The sequence below is a fragment of the Dendrobates tinctorius genome, unplaced genomic scaffold (assembly GCF_039654945.1).
Source record: "Dendrobates tinctorius isolate UK_male_01 unplaced genomic scaffold, ASM3965494v1 ptg000205l, whole genome shotgun sequence".
NCBI lineage: Eukaryota > Metazoa > Chordata > Amphibia > Anura > Dendrobatidae > Dendrobates > Dendrobates tinctorius.
Window position 1 is genome coordinate 1514857 of NW_027361872.1, and position 27592 is coordinate 1542448.

A 27592-nucleotide genomic window follows, 5' to 3' on the forward strand; every position below is an offset into this window, starting at 1 on the left:
TTTTTAGAATGGTGTCACTTTTGGGTATTTTCTGCCATATAGACCCCTCAAAATGACTTCAAATGTGATGTGGTCCCTAAAAAAAATGGTTTTATAAATTTAGTTGTAAAAATGAGAAATCGCTGGTCAACTTTTAACCCTTATAACTTCCTAACAAAAAAAAATTGTTTCCAAAATTGTGCCGATGTAAAGTAGACATGTGGGAAATGTTATTTATTAGCTATGTTGTGTGATTTCTCTGATTTAAGGGTACAAAAATTAAAAGTTTGAAAATTGCCTAATTTTAAAAATTTTTTGCCAAATTTCCCTTGTTTTTTCCCCATAAATAAACGCAAGTCATATCGAAGAAATTTTAACACTGACATGAAGTAAAATACGTCACGAAAAAAACAATGTCAGAATCACCGGGATCCATGGAAGCGTTCCAAAGTTATAACCTTATAAAGGGACAGTGGTCAGAATTGTAAAAATTGGCCCGGTCATTAAGTACCAAAATGGCTCTGTCACTAAGGGGTTAAAAACATACACTTAACATTAAAAACTTGTTTTAAGTGATAGGTCATTTTCAGCAGTCTCATTTTTATCAGACGAGATTGCAATAAAAGGTAACACCCTGTATGCGGTACGTAGATAACACAAAATCCACCATTCACATTTGGCGATGTCACAGCTCACCTCCTCCCCCTCCCTTCTTTATGATCTTTGACGAGATTAGAGCATGCCCAGTTTATACATCTATAAGAGTAAAGCATAAAGAGCAGCAATAACGCTTCCAGTGTCTGATACATGCTGACTGTGGTTCGGGCAGAACGAAGGGTTCCTTTAAGACATTAGGAGACAGCTTGTTTAATGGTAATTTTTTTTTTTTAATTTTATCATGAAAATTTTTCCAATCCCCACCCAAGTATCTGCGGTGTATTGCAGACACATTGCAGAGCAGGATGAAGATCCATTCATTTATATTTGCTGTTTATTCCCTCTTGAAGGATAACTTGTAGTGATGAGCGAACATTCTTCGATAAGGTGCTCTCCGCCATACTCGGGTGCTAACCAAGTGTCTTCAGCGTGCCAGAAAAATATGTTTGAGTCCCCGTAGCTGCTGTTCGACAGTCACAGCACATGCTGGGATTACCTGTTTTTTTTTAGACAATCCCCGCATGTGTTGCGGCTGCCGGACAGCAGCTGCGGGGACTCAAACATATTTTTCGAGCGCACTGAAGACACTCGGTTAGCACCCGAGCATGCCCAGATAACACCTTATCGTTCGCTCATCACTAATAACTTTTCTTGACCCCAAATGCTATTAACCTGCAGATATAGGGTTAATTTGCAGGTTAATAGCATTTCTACGGTGTCTGGCCTCCATACTGAAAACGTGGCTACTGGTAGAAAATGAACTTTATTCCTGCCGGGAGCTGCCAGCTTTCAGTCTTCACGGATGTCTTGAAGACTGAAAGCCGACAGCTCCTGGGAGAAACTAAGTTCCTTTTTTCCCCAGTAGCCACATTTTCAGTAAGGATAGCATTGTAACGCAATTTACTGGCACATTGTCCCTATATCTGCAGGTTAATATAATTTCGGGATATGACGGGTTCCCTTTAATCCCCAGTCTTATAGACCAATGCAGAAAAAAGTTGCGTCGGCATCGGACATCAATGAACGACCTACGCAGAGCAAAGCAGCAACGTTTCGACCATTTGTGGGTCTTCATCAAGCTTGACAATAAAGACATTGATGCTGTCTCAGTGGTTTTCTCTTCATTGCTGAGAATATTTCATATCGACTTCACATAGGTTTTTTTTTTTCTATTCTTTAATTACATTTAATCCATGAATCACTTACAGGATGTGAAGAATTACAAGTGTTGCATGAAGCCGGGAATGAATGAGTCACAAGGGTTTAGAAAATGTGTTAGGATTGTGTCTGTGTCAGAGGAGACTTTCGGTTCTTCTCAGTTAGGATTTCTAGTCATCATCCAGGTGTTGAAGGAACAGGAAGGCCGTGGTCACATTCTGGCACCGACGGTCCCAATTCTTTAGTCTGTGAACAGAGTTTCGTAACAACGTTAATGCTGCGGGAAAAAGTCAGAAAAAAGCCCATGAGAATCCATGCAGAAAGCCAAGGACTAGCTCCAGTGGGTCCAATCCTTACGGGTGGAAAATCCAGTCCCCATAAGTCAGGCTCCAACCCCTGCCGTCCATCATGCAGACATGACTTGTATTTGCCAAGGCGGAAATCCAAAATGTTCTGACGTACCCTGGAAGCGAGGAATGAGAGGAACAAGTAAGTAATCTTGTCCTCAGTGTTTGTCGGCACTGCAGTTTCTGCATGTCCCTGGAATTAATCCCGCAGAGCACGCAAGGGTTAATTTCCTGAAAAAAATGTCTGGTTTCGCCAGTACAACCTTATACAAGTACAGCACCATTCGTTTTTCTGCACAAGAAGATCTTCAAGTATTCAGACTAGAGATGAGCGGATCGATTCTCGGAGGATCGAGTTTGAGTCGAATAGCCTGACATTCGCGGTTTCCGGAGAATTTGAACGTTTTGAGGTTAATTTTGTGATTTGCAATAAAAAAAAAAAACCTTGCACGTCACCATTTCCCAGCATCAGAGAGCGGGCCAACATACGTGTGTCTGCACAGCCTCTCCATAGTACCCTACACCTATGAGAGCTAGCGGATTATCATTGTGCAGTGGTGGTCAGTACTGGGGACATCACAGGTCAGCGTCGATCAGCTCCCAGTGGACCACGGTTTGTACTGCTGAGTCATTTACCATCTTCCCTGAGTTTGTCTCTCTCCTGTAGAGTGTAAGCTCTTATGGTCAGTGGGGTCCTCTCTCTCCAGTAGAGTGTAAGCTCTTATGGTCAGTGGGGTCCTCTCTCTCTCTCCTGTAGAGTGTAAGTTCTTATGGTCAGTGGGGTCCTCTCTCTCTCTCCTGTAGAGTGTAAGTTCTTATGGTCAGTGGGGTCCTCTGTCTCCAGTAGAGTGTAAGTTCTTATGGTCAGTGGGGTCCTCTCTCTCTCTCCTGTAGCGTGTAAGCTCTTATGGTCAGCGGGGTCCTCTCTCTGTCCTGTAGAGTGTAAGCTCTAATGGTCAGTGGGGTCCTCTCTCTCCTGTAGAGTATAAGCTCTTATGGTCAGCGGGGTCCTCTCTCTCTCCTGTAGAGTGTAAGCTCTTATGGTCAGCGGGGTCCTCTCTCCTGTAGAGTGTAAGCTCTTATGGTCAGCAGGGTCCTCTCTCTCTCCTGTAGAGTGTAAGCACTTATGGTCAGTGGGGTCCTCTCTCTCCTGTAGAGTGTAAGCTCTTATGGTTAGTGGGGTCCTCTCTCTCCAGTAGAGTGTAAGTTCTTATGGTCAGTGGGGTCCTCTCTCTCCAGTAGAGTGTAAGTTCTTATGGTCAGTGGGGTCCTCTCTCTCTCTCCTGTAGAGTGTAAGCTCTTATGGTCAGCGGGGTCCTCTCTCTGTCCTGTAGAGTGTAAGCTCTAATGGTCAGTGGGGTCCTCTCTCTCCTGTAGAGTATAAGATCTTATGGTCAGCGGGGTCCTCTCTCTCTCCTGTAGAGTGTAAGCTCTTATGATCAGCGGGGTCCTCTCTCCTGTAGAGTGTAAGCTCTTATGGTCAGCAGGGTCCTCTCTCTCTCCTGTAGAGTGTAAGCACTTATGGTCAGTGGGGTCCTCTCTCTCCTGTAGAGTGTAAGCTCTTATGGTTAGTGGGGTCCTCTCTCTCCAGTAGAGTGTAAGTTCTTATGGTCAGTGGGGTCCTCTCTCTCCAGTAGAGTGTAAGTTCTTATGGTCAGTGGGGTCCTCTCTCTCTCTCCTGTAGAGTGTAAGCTCTTATGGTCAGCGGGGTCCTCTCTCTGTCCTGTAGAGTGTAAGCTCTTATGGTCAGCGGGGTCCTCTCTCTCTCCTGTAGAGTGTAAGCTCTTATGGTCAGCAGGGTCCTCTCTCTCTCCTGTAGAGTGTAAGCACTTATGGTCAGTGGGGTCCTCTCTCTCCTGTAGAGTGTAAGCTCTTATGGTTAGTGGGGTCCTCTCTCTCCAGTAGAGTGTAAGTTCTTATGGTCAGTGGGGTCCTCTCTCTCCAGTAGAGTGTAAGTTCTTATGGTCAGTGGGGTCCTCTCTCTCTCTCCTGTAGAGTGTAAGCTCTTATGGTCAGCGGGGTCCTCTCTCTGTCCTGTAGAGTGTAAGCTCTAATGGTCAGTGGGGTCCTCTCTCTCCTGTAGAGTATAAGCTCTTATGGTCAGCGGGGTCCTCTCTACTGTAGAGTGTAAGCTCTTATGGTCAGCGGGGTCCTCTCTACTGTAGAGTGTAAGCTCTTATGGTCAGCGGGGTCCTCTCTCTGTCCTGTAGAGTGTAAGCTCTTATGGTCAGCGGGGTCCTCTCTCTCTCCTGTAGAGTGTAAGCTCTAATGGTCAGTGGGGTCCTCTCTCTCCTGTAGAGTGTAAGCTCTTATGGTTAGTGGGGTCCTCTCTCTCCAGTAGAGTGTAAGTTCTTATGGTCAGTGGGGTCCTCTCTCTCCAGTAGAGTGTAAGTTCTTATGGTCAGTGGGGTCCTCTCTCTCTCTCCTGTAGAGTGTAAGCTCTTATGGTCAGCGGGGTCCTCTCTCTGTCCTGTAGAGTGTAAGCTCTAATGGTCAGTGGGGTCCTCTCTCTCCTGTAGAGTATAAGCTCTTATGGTCAGCGGGGTCCTCTCTACTGTAGAGTGTAAGCTCTTATGGTCAGCGGGGTCCTCTCTCTCTCCTGTAGAGTGTAAGCTCTTATGGTCAGCAGGGTCCTCTCTCTCTCCTGTAGAGTGTAAGCACTTATGGTCAGTGGGGTCCTCTCTCTCCTGTAGAGTGTAAGCTCTTATGGTCAGTGGGGTCCTCTCTCTCTCTCCTGTAGAGTGTAAGCTCTTATGGTCAGTGGGGTCCTCTCTCCTGTAGAGTGTAAGCACTTATGGTCAGTGGGGTCCTCTCTCTCCTGTAGAGTGTAAGCTCTTATGGTCAGTGGGGTCCTCTCTCCTGTAGAGTGTAAGCACTTATGGTCAGCGGGGTCCTCCCTCTCTCTCCTGTAGAGTGTAAACTCTTATGGTCAGTGGGGTCCTCTCTCCTGTAGAGTGTAAGCACTTATGGTCAGCGGGGTCCTCCCTCTCCTGTAGAGTGTAAGCTCTTATGGTCAGCGGGGTCCTCCCTCTCTCTCCTGTAGAGTGTAAGCACTTATGGTCAGCGGGGTCCTCCCTCTCTCTCCTGTAGAGTGTAAGCACTTATGGTCAGCGGGGTCCTCCCTCTCTCTCCTGTAGAGTGTAAGCTCTTATGGTCAGCGGGGTCCTCTCTCTCTCCTGTAGAGTGTAAGCTCTTATGGTCAGCGGGGTCCTCTCTCTGTCCTCTAGAGTGTAAGCTCTTTTGGTCAGTGTGGTCCTCTCTCCTGTAGAGTGTAAGCTCTTATGGTCAGCGGGGTCCTCTCTCTCTCCTGTAGAGTGTAAGCTCTTATGGTCAGCGGGGTCCTCTCTCTCTCCTGTAGAGTGTAAGCTCTTATGGTCAGCGGGGTCCTCTCTCTGTCCTGTAGAGTGTAAGCTCTTATGGTCAGCGGGGTCCTCTCTCTCTCCTGTAGAGTGTAAGCTCTTATGGTCAGCGGGGTCCTCTCTCTCTCCTGTAGAGTGTAAGCTCTTATGGTCAGCGGGGTCCTCTCTCTCTCCTGTAGAGTGTAAGCTCTTATGGTCAGTGGGGTCCTCTCTGTCTCCTGTAGAGTGTAAGCTCTTATGGTCAGCGGGGTCCTCTCTCTCTCTCCTGTAGAGTGTAAGCTCTTATGGTCAGCGGGGTCCTCTCTCTCTCCTGTAGAGTGTAAGCTCTTATGGTCAGCGGGGTCCTCTCTCTCTCCTGTAGAGTGTAAGCTCTTATGGTCAGCGGGGTCCTCTCTCCTGTAGAGTGTAAGCTCTTATGGTCAGCGGGGTCCTCTCTCTCTCCTGTAGAGTGTAAGCTCTTATGGTCAGCGGGGTCCTCTCTCTCTCCTGTAGAGTGTAAGCTCTTATGGTCAGCAGGGTCCTCTCTCTCTCTCCTGTAGAGCGTAAACTCTTATGGTCAGTGGGGTCCTCTCTCCTGTAGAGTGTAAGCACTTATGGTCAGCGGGGTCCTCCCTCTCTCTCCTGTAGAGTGTAAGCTCTTATGGTCAGCGGGGTCCTCCCTCTCTCTCCTGTAGAGTGTAAGCACTTATGGTCAGCGGGGTCCTCCCTCTCTCTCCTGTAGAGTGTAAGCTCTTATGGTCAGCGGGGTCCTCTCTCTCTCCTGTAGAGTGTAAGCTCTTATGGTCAGCGGGGTCCTCTCTCTGTCCTCCAGAGTGTAAGCTCTTTTGGTCAGTGGGGTTCTCTCTCCTGTAGAGTGTAAGCTCTTATGGTCAGCGGGGTCCTCTCTCTCTCCTGTAGAGTGTAAGCTCTTATGGTCAGCGGGGTCCTCTCTCTGTCCTGTAGAGTGTAAGCTCTTATGGTCAGCGGGGTCCTCTCTCTCTCCTGTAGAGTGTAAGCTCTTATGGTCAGCGGGGTCCTCTCTCTCTCCTGTAGAGTGTAAGCTCTTATGGTCAGCGGGGTCCTCTCTCTGTCCTGTAGAGTGTAAGCTCTAATGGTCAGTGGGGTCCTCTCTCTCCTGTAGAGTGTAAGCTCTAATGGTCAGTGGGGTCCTCTCTCTCTCCTGTAGAGTGTAAGCTCTTATGGTCAGCGGGGTCCTCTCTCTCTCTCCTGTAGAGTGTAAGCTCTTATGGTCAGCGGGGTCCTCTCTCTCCTGTAGAGTGTAAGCTCTTATGGTCAGCGGGGTCCTCTCTCTCCTGTAGAGTGTAAGCTCTTATGGTAAGCGGGATCCTCTCTCCTGTAGAGTGTAAGCTCTTATGGTAAGCGGGATCCTCTCTCCTGTAGAGTGTAAGCTCTTATGGTCAGTGCCGTCTTCTCTCTTCTGTAGATTGTAAGCTCTTAAGGGCAGCGGGGTTCTCTCTCCTGTAGAGTGTAAGCTCTTATGGTCAGAGGGGGTCCCTCTCTTTCTCTTGTCCCCTACATGTATTTTCTAAGCAATAACAAGCCCCAGTATTGAGATTTGTACAAATTTATTTGGCACATAATGAATTTGGGGGGAAAATTCCACAAAGTCAGCGAATTCAAAGTTTGAAACAACCGCTCATCTCTAATTCAGAGCCAGGCGTATGTGCTCGTCCTCTACGAGCCAATAGATGGCTACAATAATGTCTCATTGGAGAGGCGAGCTAATCTTTGTGTTACTTTCATACTTCATAGAAATGAATAGGAAGAGAAAGGGAAAAAAAAAGAGAGAAAGATAGAAAAAAAACGCTTTTCTACATTCGGAGAGTCTGTGAAAATCGTCCTACACTCGGATGTCGCCCAAGTGCGCCCCGATCTTTTCACGGACCCATAGACTTGCGTTGCTGACTTTGATCCTGTAAATCTGGTGTCACATAAACACTTTCTTTTTTCCTCTTTAAAGCGTTTCCACAGCTGGAGACCTCAGATAAAGCCTCTTGGGGTCACTGCCTTTTCTCAGACTTGACGTGCTAAGATAGAAGAAAGCTGAAAATCTCTGCTTTATAGCCATGAATGCGTCCTGTGTTAGATACCATTGATTTTTAACAGAGACGCTTTCTCGTTATTGTTTTATCCCTTTGGCTACAACCGCTTTCACCGGCCGTCGTCAGCTGCCGTTGCGACATCCGCCATTAATGAGCAGAGGTTTCTGGTGGAGTTTAGGAGATCATAGGGAACAAGAAAAATGGCTAAAATTTTGAGATTGGACTCTGGTGTTAAATGACTGTGAAAACTGAGCAGGAGTCAGGACGCGCGCCCCTACCCTTGTCATGGATCTGGGTGGTACACAGGCTTGGACTGGCCCACAGGAGATCTGGAGAATCCTCCGGCGGGCCCCTGTGGAAGAGTGGGCCACCACCTTCTTATATGAGCAGTACTATATACAGACGAAGGCGGCATCCTCTTCATGTACCAATCTAATTCATTGTTTTATATTTTTGCGATTGAGGATAATGTCACATGTATCTTGAAAAGGGAAGGATGGAGTTGGTTACTGGTGGGCCCTTGGCTTCCCAGTCTGACACTGGTACGGATAAAGAATTTGGTGGCATTAATATTTCGTTGGCCCTTCCAGCACCTCTTTGTGGGCTCGATTTTACTAGAAAGCACACAGAGGTTTGGCTCCTCATAGATTCTATGAAAATCAGCAGCAAAAAAATGTATTACTGTGGATGTGAAGTGTGGCCCATAGGGGATTTGTATGCTGCTGTACAGACTGTGCATGTAACCACTGTTTTTTCTACATCTGAGAAAACGTGTCCGATTATTCTGATCAGACGCTGATCAAGTTTTTTAGCATTTGATCAGATGTGGAATGATAAAAAAATTTCTACACTTTCTCCGTGAAATCGGGCTGCACTTGGATGCCATCCGAGTGCTGTCCAATTTTTTTTTTTTCATGGACCCTTAGCATTACATTGGAGATTTTGATTTGCTACCCGTTGGGGGCGTGTCCCTGCAGTGTCTCACACTGTGCAATCAGTGCTGTCAGTATCAGACCATGTGGTCCCCCTCCTCACTTTGTAGGGAAATGCTAACGCCCACCTGTCAATTTATTCATAAATATTACGGAGGAATAACAGAGGAGCGTCACAGCGCAGAGTAACAGGAAAATTTTTCTTGCTTTATGAAGAATACAGCTAATTGCTAAAACAAAGTGACAGTAATCATTAATTTTCCTGGTGTTTTGCTGACTCTTTCCTTGTGAATAGCAGTGGAAGCTTTTAGCTTATTCTAAAAAAAAAAAAAAAATTGTTTCTTAATTATTATTTTTTTCTTTCTGAGTGAGAATAAAATCAAAGATTCCACTTTTTATTGCTAAATTTGGTAGATGTCGGCCTCACTTGTAAAATAGCTCATATTCAGTTAATGAAACTAGCAGAAAGCTATGTTTCAACAGCATCCTGGCCCCTGCAGTGGAAGTGATGAACCACTAGAGGGCGCACTGTACTCGTATGATGATGCCATGCTGAATGCTGTATTTGTATATGTGATATATGGCGGTGCACAAAGCGAAGATCATTGGATCTGTGCTTCCGCTAGCTATGAACTGATCTTCCTTAGCCCTTTTAAACTCTTTATTTATTTTTTAACTATACCCTCCATTAAAAACTAAGACCCCAACTCATCAATGCCGGCACGATCAGTGGGCGCACTGGAGTGAAACACGTGAAGACGCTACGTTTCATAATTTTTGCTCAACTTTGAAAAGTCGCAAAACTCTTGCCCATCTTGAAGTGTTTTAAGTCTGAAGGCCCGACTTATTATTGCATCTACGCCTGCCTTTTGTCTCGTTTCTAACGTTTTGCTGCCTTTTATTGTTCACCTTTCCTGTTGCGCCTTTTTTGCCATCTATTTGATCTGTATTCACCTGGTTCGTTAGTTTTTTTTTTTTGCTTTTTTTTTTCTGCAGATGTTTTCTCCCGATTCATCATTTGCTACTTTTTCCAAAAGTCCCAAAATGTGCTTCAGACACCCCCAGAGTGATTTTATGTACCCTTTTTTTTTTTTTTTTTTTTTTTTTAGCCAATTTTGCAAAATAGGCAACTTTTAGCATAAAAAAAAGTTAGAGATTTTTTTTTTTTTTTAACTTCGCTCGTAATACTTAAACTGCGTGCGCCAGGTTTGCATAAAAAAAAAAAAAAAAAAAAAAAAATTGGCAACGAATGACAGAAGGCAAAAAATTAAAAGTGACTTTAAAAAAATTGCAAATAATTAACCAAAGGACAAAATGTGTAATAATTGTCTGCAGCCTTGAAGTAAAGCCGTCTGGAGATTCATGCTGCCCGATCCACGAGCGGCATGAAACAGGACGGGCTCTATCCGTACAATCATCTAAAAAGCTGCGGCATGTCCCAGAAAGCTGAGAAGGGCACTAGAAGTGTCAGAGGGGCATCTCCTAAGCAGCTTCGCCCTTTTTTCCAGTGATCATTTAAGAGTTGTCCAGGCTTGGGGTTCAAGTCTGCAGTCACGCTATCCTCACAGCACGCACATTGCCAGGAACGGCCGTGCACATGACCCCAAGTATGTGATTTGCATGTTCGGGCCACATTCTGACTAGACGTGCACGAACTCGCTCTATACAAGTGAATTGAGTTAGGTCGGACACGTCTAGTCGGTATGTTACCGAAAGTATCCAAACCGCATACCTGAGGTTACGCACCTGGCCACTCCCGCCACCGGAGAGTCCTGACCGTGCGCAGTGTGCGTGACGTGGGAATTCACAAGTCTGCAGTCGCATAGAGTATAATAGAGGAAAAGTATAATAGAAACACGTCACAACTTCTGTATTTATCAGCTACTCCTGGTTTTGGACTTACAAGTACTGATGTAAAATACTGATCAAATACTGAACGTGGCATAAAGCACATTTTTTTTTTATACACTTCAACCAGGAATTGGAAAACCCCTTCTACAGCAGTGACGTTTTTGGTTGCTATAGGAAGTTCCATCTTTTCATTGTATTTATCTTCATAAATAAGGGGCAGAGAACCTGATTCCAGCAACGTGTCACCTACTAGAGAGTGTGTTTTTGTATCAATAAAATCAGTGTTTTATCAGCAGGAGATTATCACTAGAGGACTAGATGTTTCGTGTCTCCTGGTCCAACCCGACTTCCACCACTGATTATCAGCTTTCTGTCAATGTACAGTAGACAGCTGTCAATCAGCGATGCGGACAGGGTTATACAGGGCTCAGCAATCTGAGCTCTGCTAGATCTGCAGGAGAGAAAAAAGTGATTATATCACAGCTACTGCACCCAGTAAACTAAGTGACACATGCTGGAATCAGGCTCTCTGTCCCGACATCATGCTGCTGTCAGATTACACAGCAAAAACCTCCCTTCAAAGTTAAGCATAGCGTCATAAAAATTGTCGGCACTCCTGCAAATCACAGTCATATTGGATTGATCTTGAAAGAAAGGGGGTGCAATTTAGAAAACTGCAACCGTCACCTGTACTAGCAGATATGCTCTTGTACTACTATTTTTTGCCACATGGAGTGCTGTTACCAGGAAACATCTTCATGTACTGTACATTCTAAAGTGGCTTTATGGTGAAGACAATGATCAAGAATAAAGTAAAAAAAAAAAAAAAAATCCTCATTTTTGGCCACGGATGTAGTAAAACCACACTGTTTGTGCCACTGTTTTTGGGAAAAGAAAGAGAAAATCAGCAGAATCCATTACCATGCCGTGGATTTAAAATTTACACCACAGATTGATTATGGATTTTTCTGCAGCGTGTGGATGAAGTATTTGCTTTTAAATTCATTCAGTTGAATCTGCTGAAAATTTTCAAATAGAAGGCGCTTCCGGAAACTCGGGCGTTTTTCTTCCAGAATCCGCTTTTGTGTCGTTTTTTTCAGTTTTTCTCTGAGCGGTTTTGAAGGGTTTTCGCTTGGTTTTTAGTGACAATTTTTTTTTTCTATCATTGTCAGATTGTTTTTTTTTTCCACCCCATTGAATAATGAAGAAACCGTTAGCGTTTTTCTAAAAAAAAAAAAATCAATTACAAAAACGCTCCCGAAAACATCCGGGCATCTTTTGAGCTTTCCCATTGATTGGTAATATAAATTACGGAGCAGAAAACGACAGAAAAATGGAAATGTCACATCTATTTACCACCGGTTTCTTTGGAAACCTGAAGCGCTTAAACGACATTCAAAAGCCTGAACATATGCACAGCGAGTCGCACTTGCATAGAAATACCTATGTTCATTCCCGTCAACATTTTCTGATTTCTCAAGCGGTTTCCGCCACGGAATTTTCCTAAAGAAAGACGTCGGGTACACATAGTATAAATCTGTATAAAACATTTCTACCTAATGATACAACTATGCTTGGGTTCACATGTTGTGTATTTGGTGCAGATTTTACGTACTCAACTAAAATCCGCAGCAATTCTGCATATAAAATCTGGTCATACTTTCGGAACTTATTCATGCGTTTTTATGTGTTTTTGTTACGGCGGAGAGTATGAAAAAATTCAAAAGTAACAGAATGCCGGTTCAGTCGTTTAACCTGCGAATTCAAGCTTCCCTTTGAAATGAATAGATCAAATCTGCAGAAAAGATGTGATTTAAAGATTAAAAAAAAAAAACACAACAAAAGCCAATTTCCATATACTGTAGATTCCACTTCCAAAAAAAATAAATTATTGCAAAATGTAAGGTAATGTTAAACTAAAACTCATCCACGTTGCTGACAGTGTAAAATGTTGTAGATTTTACGTATTGTGGGGATGCTACTCCCTTGGGTGCGTTGGGAGGCCAAACACGACGAGTTTCCACTTAAATGTCCATGCTGGTTTATTGCTGCTTCATAAACCAGCCATAAGCAATGGAAAAATAAATAGCATCCAGTACACTGGCTTAGTATGGATATACCACACAGCAGGCCTTCTCCCTGCACACACAACTATGTGCCAAACAGACTCCATTCTAACATGTTAATCACACCCAGAAGGGAGGTATGTGGGCAGCCAGACCCGCCTATCTCTCAGGCTGCCTGTTAAACCTGGCCCAGAAGCACCAAACAATCCTCTTAGTGCAATGTCCACTGGAGCAATACTCCAGGATTACATCACAGATGACAACCACCTCTGTGATATGTACCACCCATCAACTGTGTCCAGTAGCTTCCATACATACCCCCCTCAGCCTAAAGCTGTGGGGCTTGGCAGCTTCTACTACTAGACAGGGGATTCTCAAGAGGGCATCGGCATTGCCATGTAGCTTGCCAGCTCTATGTTCTATATAGAAGCTGAAATCCTGTGAGGCTAGAAAACAGTGGGTGACTATCGCATTTTTCCACTTTTTCTCCCTTATCCACCTGAGTGATGCATTATCTGATACCAATATACCAATTTAAATTTTCACACTAACAGAAAGTACCGTAATGTGTCCATCGCCTACTTTATTGCCAAGCATTCTTTTTCCACTATGGAGTAGTCACACGTGGACAGCTTCCGACTGAGGTAGATCACAGGGTGTCCCCTCTCCGTTAACCTCCTGAGACAAGACGGCACCCAGCTCGACATCCGATGCATCCGTCTGCTCAACAAGCTCTTTGGAGAAGTTGGGCGCCACCATCACTGGAGGTTTACAGAAGGCCAATTTCAGTTCCTGGAAGGCCGCCTCGGCTTACGGGGACACTTAGCCTTAGCTGACTTCAGAAGATCCGTCAGCAGGGCTGCTATCAGGGCAAATTTAGGTACAAATCTCCGGTAGTAGCCCACGATGCCTTGAAATGCCCTGTCCTGCTTTTTCGAGAGGGGCTATGGCCAGCTCTGGATTGCCTCCACCTTATTTACTTGTGGTTTTATTTCACCTTTTCCTACTACGTAGCCTAGATACTTGGTTTCCTCCATCTCCATAGTACATTCCTTAGGGTTGATGGTAAAGCTTGCCTCCCTTAGGGCATGAAGTATTGCCTGAACTTTGATAAAATGACTTCCCCAATTCTGGCTGAATATGACAATGTCATCTAGGTAGGTCTCTGCATACTTTTTATGGGGTGATAAGATCCAGTCCATGGCTCTCTGGAAAGTGGCCCGAGCTCCCTGCCACCCAAATGGCATCCTGACTTACTGATAATATTCATCTTGCGTCAAGAAGACTGTCTAGTCCTGGGGACATGGGGATTTGGCAATATACCCTTTCATTAGGTCAAGGGTGGTAATGTACCTGGCTGGCCTTAGCCTTTGAATTAGTTCATCTTTATAAAGTCTCTTGAGAGTCAGTCCTGGTCAGACAGGCTAGATAGCATCCAGTATACCGGCTCAGTCTTGATATACCACAAAGGAGGCCTTCTCCCTCTACACACCATCATGTGCCAAACAACAAACTCTATTTTAACATTAACCACACCGAGAGGTGAGGTATGTGGGCAGCCAGACCTGCCGATCTCTCAGGCTGCCCGTTAAGGCTGTGTTCACACGTAGCTTTTTTTTGCATTTTCGCGGTGATTTTAAATGTGCAATTTTTCCGCGAAAACGCCAAAAAAAAGCATCCCATGCAATCCTATGGCATTCCGCACATGCTGTGCTAATGCTGCGGATTTTTCCGCGGCGGAATTGCATCGCGGAAAAATACGCAGCATGTTCATTCTTTGTGCGGAATCTCGGGAAAATCCGCACACATAGGAATGCATTGTTCCGCTTACTTTCCTCATGTGACCGCGACGTCATCAAAGGTCATTGTTGCAAGGCATCCCTGGGAACGGGACTTGCCGGGAGCATCGCGATGATCGGGAACACTGTGCGGGTGCCGGAAGGTGAGAAAAACACAATTTTTTATTTTTTTCATTATTTTCAATTTCATATCTTATTACTACTGAGGCTGCATAGGCAGCCTCAATAGTAAAAAGTTGGTCACACTCGTCAAATACACACTATGTTTGACGAGTGTGACCAACCTGTCAATCAGTTTTCCCAGCGAAGCTGCAGATCGCTTGGAAAACGCTAGCATTCTGCAAGCTAATTACGCTTGCAAATTGCTAGTTTTTCCGTGGGAAATAGGCGGGAATTTTAAAATGCGGATTTCTCGCATACTTACCGCGGAATGGAATTCCAGAATTCCCGCGGGAATTCCACACGTGTGCACATAGTCTAAACGTGGCACAGATGCACCAAACAATGCTCTTAGTGCTATGTTAGCTAGAGCAATACACCAAGATTACATCACAGATGACAGCCACCTCTGTGATATGTACCACTCATCAACTATGTGGCCAGTAGCTGTCTTACGTACTGTAAAATCTGCACCAAATGCTTGTTGTTTGTACCTAGCCAAAGACGACCAACATTTTTATATATAAATGTTCCCTGAGTGTTATTGAACACGACATCTATGGTTTAGTCCCCGTTGATGTAAAAAGTTCTGTCTTTTCAGAAAACCTCCATCTATTTCTGAGTCGGCTGTTAAGAGGCCCCATTTCCCCAGACACTTGACAGCATTCCTGACCATTTCACCATCTGTTTATATTGTAATGTCGGCCTTGTAATGAGTGTTAACTGTACCTGTTTAATAATTTACATTGGCTAAAAGCAAAAATCTCTCTGAAATATTCATTGCAAACCAATTTCCTGCTTTACGGCCTTCGCCCTTCAGTCAATATTTGACTGTGTATACATTAGAGAAGGACACGCTTACCTACAAAGGGATAATTGCTTACCAAACGATGTGATATTTTAGACACTTTGAGGCCACGTTTTTTATAGCTTTTAGGGCTTATGCCATTTCTATGGTATTAAGGACAGTACATGGGGGTCTCCATTGGTTTCTATTGTAGACTTGTGGGTACGGTATCCTCTATTATACATAAGTCTTTTATAATGACCTCTAGACACTAAAATGATTTGTGGTTAATCCTGTTAATAAGTCAGAATTTGGCAATTATGCAACTCCTGGAACCTTCACTCATTAACAGGATAAAGTAGCTGCAGGTACTGCAGTGCGCCTGGTTCTGTAGCTCAGTCCTATTGAAATGAATTGATCTGAGCTGCAGTACCATGCACCGCCACCACGGTATGCATGAAGAATCTGTACTCCAGCAAGTCCCTTCATTCTGCTGATCAGTGAAGGCCTTGTAGGTCAGATTTTCCCCCTCCACCTATCAAGGATAGACTTTTAATGTTTAGGTTCATGACTTTTAATGTTTAGTAAATCCCCATAACTCTTTTGCCATTGCTGTCACTCTTCCCTGCCAGATCTCATTAAACTAGACCAAATTGTCTCATCCCGAGGCAGAACACCACCGGTGAAGACCGCTTTGGTCAGGATATCACTGTGGTGTCATCTAGAAAAGGGGTCAGAAAATGTGCCAAATGTATGAAGGCTATATGCTGTTGTCACATTTTCTGACCCAGAACAATTCCACCTGCACCATTTTGATAATTTTTTATTCATTTTGCCCTCTCATAAATTGATACCTACAACTGCATTTCCAAAAATCCATTGAAACCTAAAAACTGGTGCAACAATAGAGAACTCCCCAAAACCACCTTAAAAAAAAAATGGCACTGTTTTCATTTTCCTGACTGTATTGTATCTCAATGAATCTGTTTTAGTGATGGTCTGCCGCTTTGTGACCATGATTACTACAGTTTATGTTATTTTTATTTTGCAGAAATATGTTAAAGGGAATCAAAGAACTGCGAGATGTTTTACGGGTTGTGGAAACGAAGGCAACGCAGGCCTTTAAGATGGTGAGATCACAGATGTGTTCTGCTGCCTGTCATTGTTTTTATATTTATATCATGTGCAATCCATAATCAGAGCCGTGGGGTGAGTGGTGGTGATAAAATTGCTGAGAAGTTCCTTCCCCACTGCCAGCCACTGACTGACGTAAAATCATGCTTAGTTTATTTTTCTAAGCGAGGTTCTTCAGCAGCTGCAGTGTCATTTCTACAGTGCATGATGATCACATGTCAGCTGATGCCAAACCTCTTAAAGGGAACCTGTCACCACTTTTTTTGGCCTATCAGTTAATTCGGTGTCAGCTATGCGTTCCACAACTACTTCTGAAACCCCCTGACTCCCCATGTATCACCAATAAAAAGCTTTATTTGTCCCGCGCTCTATGGTAATCTGTTCGGTCTGGTTCGTTGGGCGTTGCTTCGGTTCCCTCACTCCACCCCCTCCTCAGTGTGAATATCGGAGATCGCAGACAGATTTCGCGCATACTCAGTGAAATGGTATCTCGCGCGTGCGCAGTATGCTTTGCCCAACTGCGGGCAAAGCCAGAAAGCAGCTGTGCGCATGCGTGTCCTACGCCTTCTGTGGTGCTATGTCTAATCATTGGTGGCAGTGTTCTTTAAATACCATATGAAGCTATGGGCCGGATATGAGGGGGGAGGGTGAGCGACCGCGCGAGATCGCTGTGTGTGTCGGGGGCTTTATTTGATTCAAGATTAGTCACATCAGGGACTGAAGGGATAGCCGTCATGGAGCGGGGGCGCCATTCCACTGACCAGTAGGATGCGTCAACCTCCGCTGATGGGAAGGTGTCCAGTCACAGAGAACAGTATAGTCAGGTACTCATTTGCCTGCACATGTCACTTTAGGTCTTGTGTTTACAGCGCTTGTTTTGCTCTTTTTCTATTGTTGCCTATTAACCTACCTATACTGGCCACACCTTTACACTCCTTTCCTGGTCAAATGAGTGACTGTGTGCTGCACCAGTCCAGGGTTATATAGGAGTATTAGGGTCGGCCATCGTGGCGCGGGGGCGCCAATCTCGATTGTGTTTAGGGTGCCAACCTCCGCTGGTGGGTAGTTATCAGGGCCCCAGTGTAGGGCCACAATAGTTGTTGGTTTTTCTGTGTGGTTGTCCTGTTTTTAGTCAATAAAGGTTGAATTTATTAATCCAATTATTGGCATAAGTAAGGCTCCTCCTAAACTCATAAATTGAGTTTTTGAGCTTATGTTTCTATTTTGTTCGTAAACAGCAGAAAAGTAGAGCAGAGGATCTGTCAAAACCCTCAATCTTTCAAGTAGATTTTTTTTTATGGATTATTGCTTTCAATGTGTAGTTTTCCTTGAAATTCTTATTAATTTATTTATTTTACTCAGTAAATGTGTAATGTGTGTTGTCGGTCTGAACAATTACGTAAGAGCGCTGTCCTGTCCGTGCTGTCAGCGTGCCGCCAGTGTACACAGAGCAGATTATCGCCAGGCTTCATCCATTCATCATGTAAAGTATCTCTGCTTCCTACGTGTGCAGAAAGTGTCCAATACAAACAAGGTAAAGCCGCGGAGATAATGATGCGTTAACTGTGGAAGTGACATCACAAGCCAGTGTGAGACTGTACATTCATGCACTAGCATCTTTTTGGGGGTAATCACTTCCGTTGGTGAGCCACCTCTCTTCCCCACCACATGGTATCCAGAGTGCCATTGTTTGCTCCAGTAATTGTCCTTTGCCTGCCTGAACTCTAGATATAAGCAGAGACCGCTACTCTTTCTGCAAATTTAATGTAATATGTGCCCACAGACTTAAAAAGGTTGGATAATAAATGCAAATTACCTCCTATACACAGTTTACTACGTCTCCTGTAGGTGTACATGCCTGAAAACGATTTATGGGAATGCCCATGTAAACTCTGCCAGCACCATTATAGTCTAAGGCCCTGTCAGCACATACAGTACATCCAAATCCCAGACATAAGCCCCGACGGTGCCTGAACGCAATGTGAAAGCACTGATTATTTGCTGATCTCCAGGAATGACAACCCACCTGAGAACGCGGCTCTGGAGTCTGCAGACCCATAAACATTGAATGGAGTGGTGTTCCTACCTGGGGGATCATCACTTCAATCAATGGGGGATCCCAGAACGCCAATCTTAGGAATGGTGACACCCCCAGTGATAAGCAAGTTATCACCTGTACCATTGCTTCATTCATTTTCAGACCCCCTGAAATGCCGTTTGCAAACAGATCCAACCTTCAAGTTTTTTTCTCTTGTGTGATTTTCTCTGCCAGTAATATAGACTGTGATGTAAGCTATGTGTGAGTCCAGGATGCAGTTGATTTGATTAGCTCTTATATCTCTGCACAGCTTCTATCCTGCAATTTTTTTTCCTCTTCTTGTTCTCTCCTCATCTTCTATAGCCCATATTGCTCTTTTTGAGACTGTACATGCTTTATCCACATTGTAAAAATCTGTATAAAGCCACCACCACCACCCACCAACTTCTCTCTATTACTACCTCCAAAGATAGGGTCTCACAACCTGATAAAAAAAATCACTTAGAGTTTCATCATTAAAAGTGGGATAATTTTTTCTCATTTGTCATTAACACAAATTAATGAGAAAACGCTTTGTGAGGGACAGTGCTGTACACAACAAAAGAAGCCGCTACATAATAAGGGACTGCCCCATACATAACTATTACGGAATGTGCCTCCTTTATTATGTACCATCCTCTCTAATGTCCCCCATACTGGGCCCTTTCTTGGGATAATGTCTCTCAACCTGACCTCCTACTTGGAATTCTGTCCCTCATCCTAGTCCCCTTCTTGTGTTAATATCCCCCATCCTGGTCCCCTTCCTGGTTTAATGAGCCATATCCTGGGCCCCTTCCAGGTATAATGTGCCCCAACCCAGTATGCATGTCCCCCATCCTGGTATATTATGTCCCCATCCTGGACTGGAATACATGTCCCCCATCCTGGTATACATGTCTACCATCCTGGTATAATGTGCCCCATCCTCAAATACTGTATATATTCCCCATCCAGGTATTTATGCTCCATTCTGCTGTTATGTGCCCCATCCTGGTATAATATGCAATATCCATGGAAAACAGATATGGAGATCTTCGAGAGGTGCACTCATTTACTTGAGACTTCCCATTTATGAAGAAGGGTGGCCATCAGTTCTTCAGTAGGGGAGGAGACCTAGATGGTGTTACAGCTCATAGTGGGCACTGGGGAGACTATTGACCCTTGTCGTTGCCTCCTGGACCAGAGGCTTTTTAGAATATTGCTAATATTAATAGTAAGATATTCAATTTTTCAATACTTTAGTTCCAGACTAAGGGACCTCAACCTTGCTTACCTTCTGAGCCACATTCAGCTCTACAAGATGATCACCAGCAACATTCTATGTGAAGAAGTTGCAGGAGCTTTCTGTGTGCCCCATGTCAAGGTAATTTATCCAAGTGCCCCAAGAAAAGGTAATAATGCCCTAAGTCCCCTCCCTTATAAAGTGTTTGTGCCGCAAGTGCCCCCTTATAAAGTAATATTGCCCTGTGATTACCCCCCTTAACAAATAATATTTCCCTTAATGTGTAATTCCAAAAGTGCCCTCCTAACAATTAATAATGGCCCTTGTGTGACCCCCATATCACTCACTCCCCCCCAAAAAAAAGATATATTGTGCCCCTTCCAAAAAAAAGTAATAATGCTCATAGGGTGCCTTTTTAAAAGTATGACCCAGAGAGGGTCCAATTTCTTGATGAGCCCCCAGCCGCGCACAAATGGAGCGATGTGGTGACATCATCACACCACCTACATGGGGAATATTATGTCTGATGCTCATTATCCACCTTGTAGGCTTAAAGTGGCCTGCAGAGAGGTGACCCCATGGCTCACTTTCGTCGATCCTGTTGAGAGGTCCTTGCCTAAGCAGCCACCTGCGAAACACACATTAGGGGCTTGTTGTAGGCCACGAGTTGGGGGTTTGGGGGGTTCTTTTTCTCTTTGTAGAGACTTGTATGTAAGTCAGGGCTCCCTGGGGAAAAGGTATGCAAATTACCGTATCTCTTCCTAAAGAAAGAAAGACGGTTCTCTAGTGCCACCCATCAGAGTAGCCATCAAAGTCCGACCCTTTAACAAGCCTTGCCTCATGCCTAGAATATTTAGGCAACTGAAGTCTTCCCCAAAGGAAGCCACCCCATCCACACAGCTGACCTTGGCATACAGTAGGTACCTCCAGTAATTCGCACTAGCGAGCCGACTGTCTTTCACCAGGAGGTGACGATCACTGCGTGTTGTCAGCATTCTTGTTTTGCTCATATCCAGAGGTGGAATGCCAATACAGACCTAATCAGATGTGTCCATGTTTTCAACAATTTCTTTCATGTCATCTCATGCAAAAGCCTTATAACTATGGAACAGATTGTGCAGTAAAGCAGGAACATAATCTAATTGATTTGATTTTTCCTTGCTAACTGAACATATGCTGCTCTGTGTGGCGATCAGATCCTGACGATTATTGACATGCATGTATATATTTGGATATTTATGCTTATACATTCCCTATTTTTTTTTAAAGACAGTTTCTAGCCATAAAGTATAAATATGCATATATAACAAAATTACAACTGCCAGAGTTTTTGCCATTTTGAAAAATGTCCTTTTAAAGGGAACTGGTCAGCACGATTTTAGATAAGGAAGTAGTGTTGGCTGTTTAGGCTTTTGTACTCTAATAAAAATGATAGTTTTTTTTTTTAGTAATCTGATGTACCAGTCAAAATAAGCAAATTTGCAATTGACTTGCTTTTTCTCCTGCAGTGAGAGATCTATCTTTTACCATGGTGCTGGGCCACTAGTGCCTGCCCAGACCCGCATGATAATTACATTCCAGGAGAGGGGTTAACTCTTAACATCCCAGTCACCTCTCCAGAATTTTAGTTCTATACAACAGTTACCTGTTCACCTCCCTCCCCCTCCCTATCATCTTCTGAAGAGATACAGCTATAAATGACCCTGCCCAGGGCCTGGCCAGTTGATAATTGCATTCCAGAAGAAGAGTTAACTCTTAACATAGCAGCCACCTCTCTCCAGCTCATTGAATTCTAAACATCATTTAGCAGCTCCCCTCCCTCCCCTCCTTATTTTCTGAAGAGATAAAGTTATAAATCAACTTTCATAGCAGGTCTCCTAATCATGGCTCCCACTGTTCAGAGCTGTGTGCTTGTTCAAATGTTATCTCTCAGACTCAGAAAAAACACTGATAGCTGACTGTCACAGCAGAACTTGTTGAGCTTCAGGAAACCCTCCTTCATTGAGTTTTTCACCTGATGAAGAATCTTAGAGGTTTTTTTCCCTTATGTGTTTTTTAGCAGTCTTCTAATGAGAAAGTGCCTAGTTAACAGAAAAGTGTATCAGGAATGACATACAATTTCTTTTGCCCACCAGGCATTTTTCACAACCTGAAACAGAAAAAACCCAATAAAGACTGGATATATAGACAGCAAAGTGGTTGTAGAATAGAAAAGAATAGTAAGAGTTTTTCAAAGTTTTTTGTGCTATTTTTCAGACATTTTGCCTTCTCCAGAAACAACCAGCAAGAACCTCCAGCCATGCAGCATAAGCTAAGGGTCCCGTTACACTAAACGACGCACCACCTATCCCGACAACGATACAACCTGGTTAGGATCACTGGTGCGTCGCTACATGATCGCTGGTGAGCTCTCACACAGGCAGATTCTCCAGCGATCAGGACCAGCGAGGATGCTGGTATCCAAGGTAAATAGCGCGTAACTAAGCGCGCATCACTTAGTTATCCACTGTTTACCCTAGATACCAGCGCGCTCGCGCTGGTATCCAGGGTAAACAGCGGGTAACTAAGCGCGCGGCGCTTAGTTACCCGCTGTTTACCTTGGATACCAGCTCCCAGCGCGAGCATGCTGATATCCAGGCTACACAGCGGGTAACTAAGCGACGTGCACTTAGTTACCCGCTGTTTACCCTGGATACCAGCTCCCAGCGTCTGCTTACAGCGCTGGGAGCTCGCTGATCGTTGGTCTCCCGCTGCCACATGCAGCGATGCGTGCTGGCCAGCGGGAGACCAACGATCAAAAAACGGCCCAGGACATTCCTGCACGATCAGCAATACCCGGCGGGTTGGTGGGTCGCTGATGCATGCCACACACAGCGAGATCGCTGATACGTCACAAAATCGGTGACGCATCAGCGATCTCGCTAGCGATCTCGCTTAGTGTGAAGTACCCCTAACTCTGACAATGAGCCTGGGCCCAGATTACGTAGGAGATGGGAGTGGCTAACAGTGCGCAGCTGAGAGCCTTAATGCAGGAAAGCTTCCAGGAGCTCTCAACTGAGCAGATTAACCCCTGCACTGCTAAAAGAAACCTGCACCGTTTAATATGAAGGTGAAGTGCTTCTAATCAGTCCAGGAGTAGGAGAAATCAGATGCTGCGGTGTTCTGGCTCCTCTCTATCGTGGTAAATCCGCGACAAAATAAAGCTGTCATGCACGGTTACGGAGAGTCGCTGACCGTTCCAATTTATATGTCAGTCTGACTGCTCCCCAAGCCAGGACACTTTCCCTACTCTAGCAACCAGACTCTATAACACAGTTACACCCAGCAAATTCAAAATGACGGTCTAAACTATCACTTGAGTGGATACCTAATAATAACATAGAAGATTAACAGCACAAAAGGACCATATGGTCCATCTAGTCTGCTGCATTATATTTTTATCTATGGGTAGATATGTGATTTTCCACATCACACAATCCATTCTTATTTAATTACATTTTTATGCGTATTTTTGTAATGTACCCTTATTAAAGCACATTACTGGCGATTTTTCCCTCTGCCATTTCTGCCATATTGATTTGAGGGTAGCTAATCTTGTCCGCAGAAGAGATCGCTGACTGTGGTGTATTAGCCACTTACGCCTTAACATGAGCCTGCTGCTATTAATGGCCTTTTCCTATGGAAATATTGTGATCCTATCCTGTGAATATGATAAACGTCTGTCAAAACGTCATACATTAGGTAAAGAAAAAGAATCAAAGTTTTACAGACATCAGCGCCCATTTATGTTAAAGGAGAATTACAGGTATCATGAGCAGTGCAGCACTGTAGGATCCTGTACACACCAGGAAAGTCATCTGAACCTGCTTATTTCAACGCTATCACTATTTTTATTTCATTGTTGATAAAAAATGCAAAGTTAAAGGGGTTATCTGGGACTATTTTATTTATTTTTTTTCTACTATGGATTTAAGAACTAATAGGCAGGTAGTTGATACCTACCTGCCTGTTCTGCCCAGCGTGTTTCATGGCGATTGACAGCCGGCTCCCTGCTACCTAACTGCGGGGAGCCGGCTTTTTATCAGCACAACGTCAGCAGTCACGCCCTTCAACAGAGCAGACTGGAAGAGCGAAAACTGCTCTACTGACTTTGAGCAGCAGAATTGCTGGCCGGAGCGGTCAGTGACCGTTCTGAAGCCCCCTTTACATTTAGCGATGCACCAGCGATCCCGACCACGATACGACCTGGTCAGGATCGCTGGTGCATCGCTAAATGGTCGCTAGTGAGCTGCCAAACAGGTAGATCTCACCAGCAACGTAGCAGCGGTCGGCGGTCGTCACTTACCTTTCAGACGCGGCGAGGGTGTCCGTCTTCCCCCCGCGTCCATGGCTCACTCGTCGACGCCAGCAGGAAGCCGATGACGAGAAATGGACGGTGACGCTTTAGCGATATTGCTAGCGATATCGCTATGTGTAATGCCCCCTTAAGCTGCTGCCGTATAGAACAAGCAGGTAGTTAGCAACTACCTGCCTATTAGTTTTTAGGTCCATAGTAAAAGAATAAACAAGTCCCAGTTAACCCCTTGAAGCAACTTTCAACACGGAGCTGATTTAACCCGCTTAAAAAATATATTTTTAAAAATAGTTTGCCATAAAAGAAACTCATATTTCGTAGTGCCGCAATCGCAATGGCTCATAGTCTGTAGTAGAAATGTAAAAGGTTCTTTATAATTACAACATTTTACTAAAGGCATTCTTATTCCTGTTGTTCTCATGAACTTGTCCTGCCGTGCCTGTGCTGCATATGACCACTGGAGCCAGTCATTGGCCTCAGTTGTTTTGTGACTAGTTTTGCGTCATTATTGCAGGACACTTTCACAAGACCTACTGTGCTGGAGTAGCATGAGAATTATCTATTAAATACAAATAATTTAGCTTTTAATTCTACAACATTCCCTGCCTTCAGTACATTTTTTAAAATCATAGAGATCCCTTTTAAATTTATTCTGCAGTCATGGCAGCAATACAAATTACGCATTTGTCACAGCAAATTATGGGAGCATTGTTATGAAACTTTCTCTAACTTAATTTAAATTTTATTCTGGCAGTTATGGTTGGGCTGTGTAATACACTGACATCACCCATAAGATTACCTTTATAAAAATGTGTGTCACAGAGTGGGGAACATCTACTGAGATATATATTTTCAACGATGGTCAGAAATTAGTTGAGAAATGTCACGCATAGTGTGCACACATATATACACACTGTACCCACATTGCACTTATACAGTCTCATACTGGATTCACTCTGCCCAGCATTCCTGGTATCTCCAGTGTGTGCAGCCTCAGGTTACATCAGCATCCTTGGTATCTCCAGTTTTAGCTCAGAAAAACAGGGTGGATAACAGTGTGAGCAGCCTCTTCTTACCTCACCACCCCTGGTATCTCCAGTTTTAGATCAGATAGACAGGGTGGACAGCAGTGTGAGCAGCCTCTTCTTACCTCATCACCACTGGTATTTCCGGTATTAGATCACTTAGACAGGGTGGACAACAGTGTGAGCAGCCTCTTCTTATATCAGCATTCCTAGTATCTCCTGCATTAGATCACATAGACAGGGTGTAAACCAGTGTTTGCAGCCTCTTCTTATATGAAAACCACAGAAAGAGGAAAGAATCCTCCAAAATTTGAGAATAAAAACAAAACAGACAGAGATGCTTACTTGTATAAACAGGCCTCAATACAAATGCACTAACAGGGTGCAGCGCACCCAAGTAAAATGGCAACTGCACAGGTGCAATAATACCTAATAAAACAGCCAGCCTACAATCAGGGATTGGCCGTGTGGCACACCAGTGCAAAAAAATAATCCGTATGTGGCAATGTTCACACATGGAATGCAGAACATATGGTTCACAGCTTCTTAGTAACACCATATAGGGGGGCTGCCCAGTGCTAACTATAATGCATCCCCTGTGAACAGAGGCCACAGTTTACGGAACCATTTGGGCCCAACTGCACCTTGAAAAGATAAAAAGTGCACAAAAACATATCAATATATGTAAGGTATTGGTTAATATTATGGCCATAATACGTAAGCTGGCAAACTAACGTCAAAGTTCCTTACACTTGCCAGTTCTACTCTAACATGAAAACCACAGAAAGAGGAAAGAATCCTCCAAAATTTGAGAAAAAAACAAAACAGACAGAGATGCTTACTTGTATGAACAGGCCTCTTCTTATATTAGCATTACTGGTATCTCTGGTATTAGATCAGATATACAGTGTGGACAACAGTGTGAGCAGCCTCTTCTTATATCAGCATTCCTGGTATCTCTGTTATTAGATCTGATATACAGTGTGGACAGCAGTGTGCGCAGCCTGTTATGATGAGTCACCGAAGGAGGAAAAAACAAAATACCAGCTAAGTTCAGAAAAACCAGAGAGGTTGGCAGCTATCGGATTGCAGACCCCTGAACCTATCCACAACAACTAGCAGTAGCCGTGGGGGGTTCCTACGGTGCCCTAGACCCCTCGATCACAGCCGGAGAGCTACATAGCCTAAAGACAGAAAGGGGAAAAACTAAACTGCCCCAGAGCAGACCCCAAAGCAATAGGCAGCCCCCAACATATAATGACGGTGAAGCAAGATGAAAACACTAACACAGATAGAAAGATAGGTTGAGCAAATGATGGGGCCCAAGCTAACTACATAGGACAGGATAGGAAAGCTGCTGTCTGCCATCCGCAAAAACCCTATCAAAATGAGCCAACCGACTGATAGGAAAAACTGGCCCTGAAGTCGCTAGGCTTCAAAAGACTATATCAGCACTCAGGTATATTCTGAAGACAGAGCAAAATATCAACAGATCACAGACAAAAATGGAATTCAGCTCACCCCCGGCCGGGGATGGCAGAACTCCCAAAAAACAAGGCAAAACAAAACCAAAACTGAAGAGTACAAAGCAGAGCAGAAAAACTTAGCTTTGACACGCAGGAATCAGACTGGTCTCCAAGAATCCAGCAGGAAAATCACCAACCAGGAAGAAGGGCGTCGGCAGCCTTATATCCAGTCCTCAATTCCAGCCTCCCAGTTATCATCTAGCTCCCCAGGTGTTTGGTAATCAGTCTCACTACCTTCCTTCACCAGAGGAGGGAGTTCATCAGACCTCAATGATGAAGGGAAAAATGAACTCACAACAGCAGCCTCTGGTTACATCAGCACCCTTGGTATCTCCAGTTTTAGCTCAGAAAAGCATATTGGATAACAGTGTGAGCAACCTCTTCTTACCTCATCACCCCTGGCATCTCCAGTATTAGAGCAAATATACATGGTGGACAGCAGTGTGAGCAGCCTCTTCTTACCTCATCACCACTGGTATGTCCAGTATTAGATCATTAGATCAGATGGACAGGGTGGACAACTGAGTGAGCAACCTCTTCTTATATCAGCATTCCTGGTATCTCCAGTATTAGATCACATAGACAGGGTGGAAACCAGTGTTTGCAGCCTCTTCTTATAGCATTAGATCAGATAGACAGGACAGCAGTTTGATCAGCCTCCTCTTACCTCAGCACTACTTGTATATCCAGTATTAGATCAGAGAGATGTGTGAGCTGCCTCTTCTTACCTCAGTGCCACTAGTTTTTATTTTACTCACTTATATAGTGCCCCATTGGGGCTCACAAACTAATTTTCCTTTTAGTATGTCTTTTGGACTGTGGGAGGAAACCGGAGTACCCACGCAAACAAGGGGAGAACATACAAACACTTTGCAGATGTTGTCGTTGGTTGGATTTGAACTTAGGACTCCAGGGCTGCAGTGCTAACCACTGATCTACCATGCTGCCCATACTAGATAAGATAGACAGGGTGGACAGCAGTGTGAGCAGCCTCTATTTACCTCATCACCCATGGTATCTCCAGTATTAGAGCAGATAGATTTGTGGACAGCAGAGTGAGCAGCCTCTTCTTAACTCAGTACTAATGGTATATCCAGTATTAGATTAGATAGATAGGA

The 27592-nt window shown here is 44.3% G+C and overlaps 1 protein-coding gene across 1 annotated transcript in view; it reads left to right on the forward strand.

The window, feature by feature from the left end:
- Positions 1 to 27592, forward strand: part of TTC7A (tetratricopeptide repeat domain 7A) — a 421036-nt gene that overhangs the window by 50688 nt on the left and 342756 nt on the right. The window contains exon 6 of the mRNA XM_073554004.1: positions 16188 to 16266. Coding sequence (XP_073410105.1) covers positions 16188 to 16266 — 79 coding nt within the window. The remainder of the gene's footprint in view (positions 1 to 16187; positions 16267 to 27592) is intronic.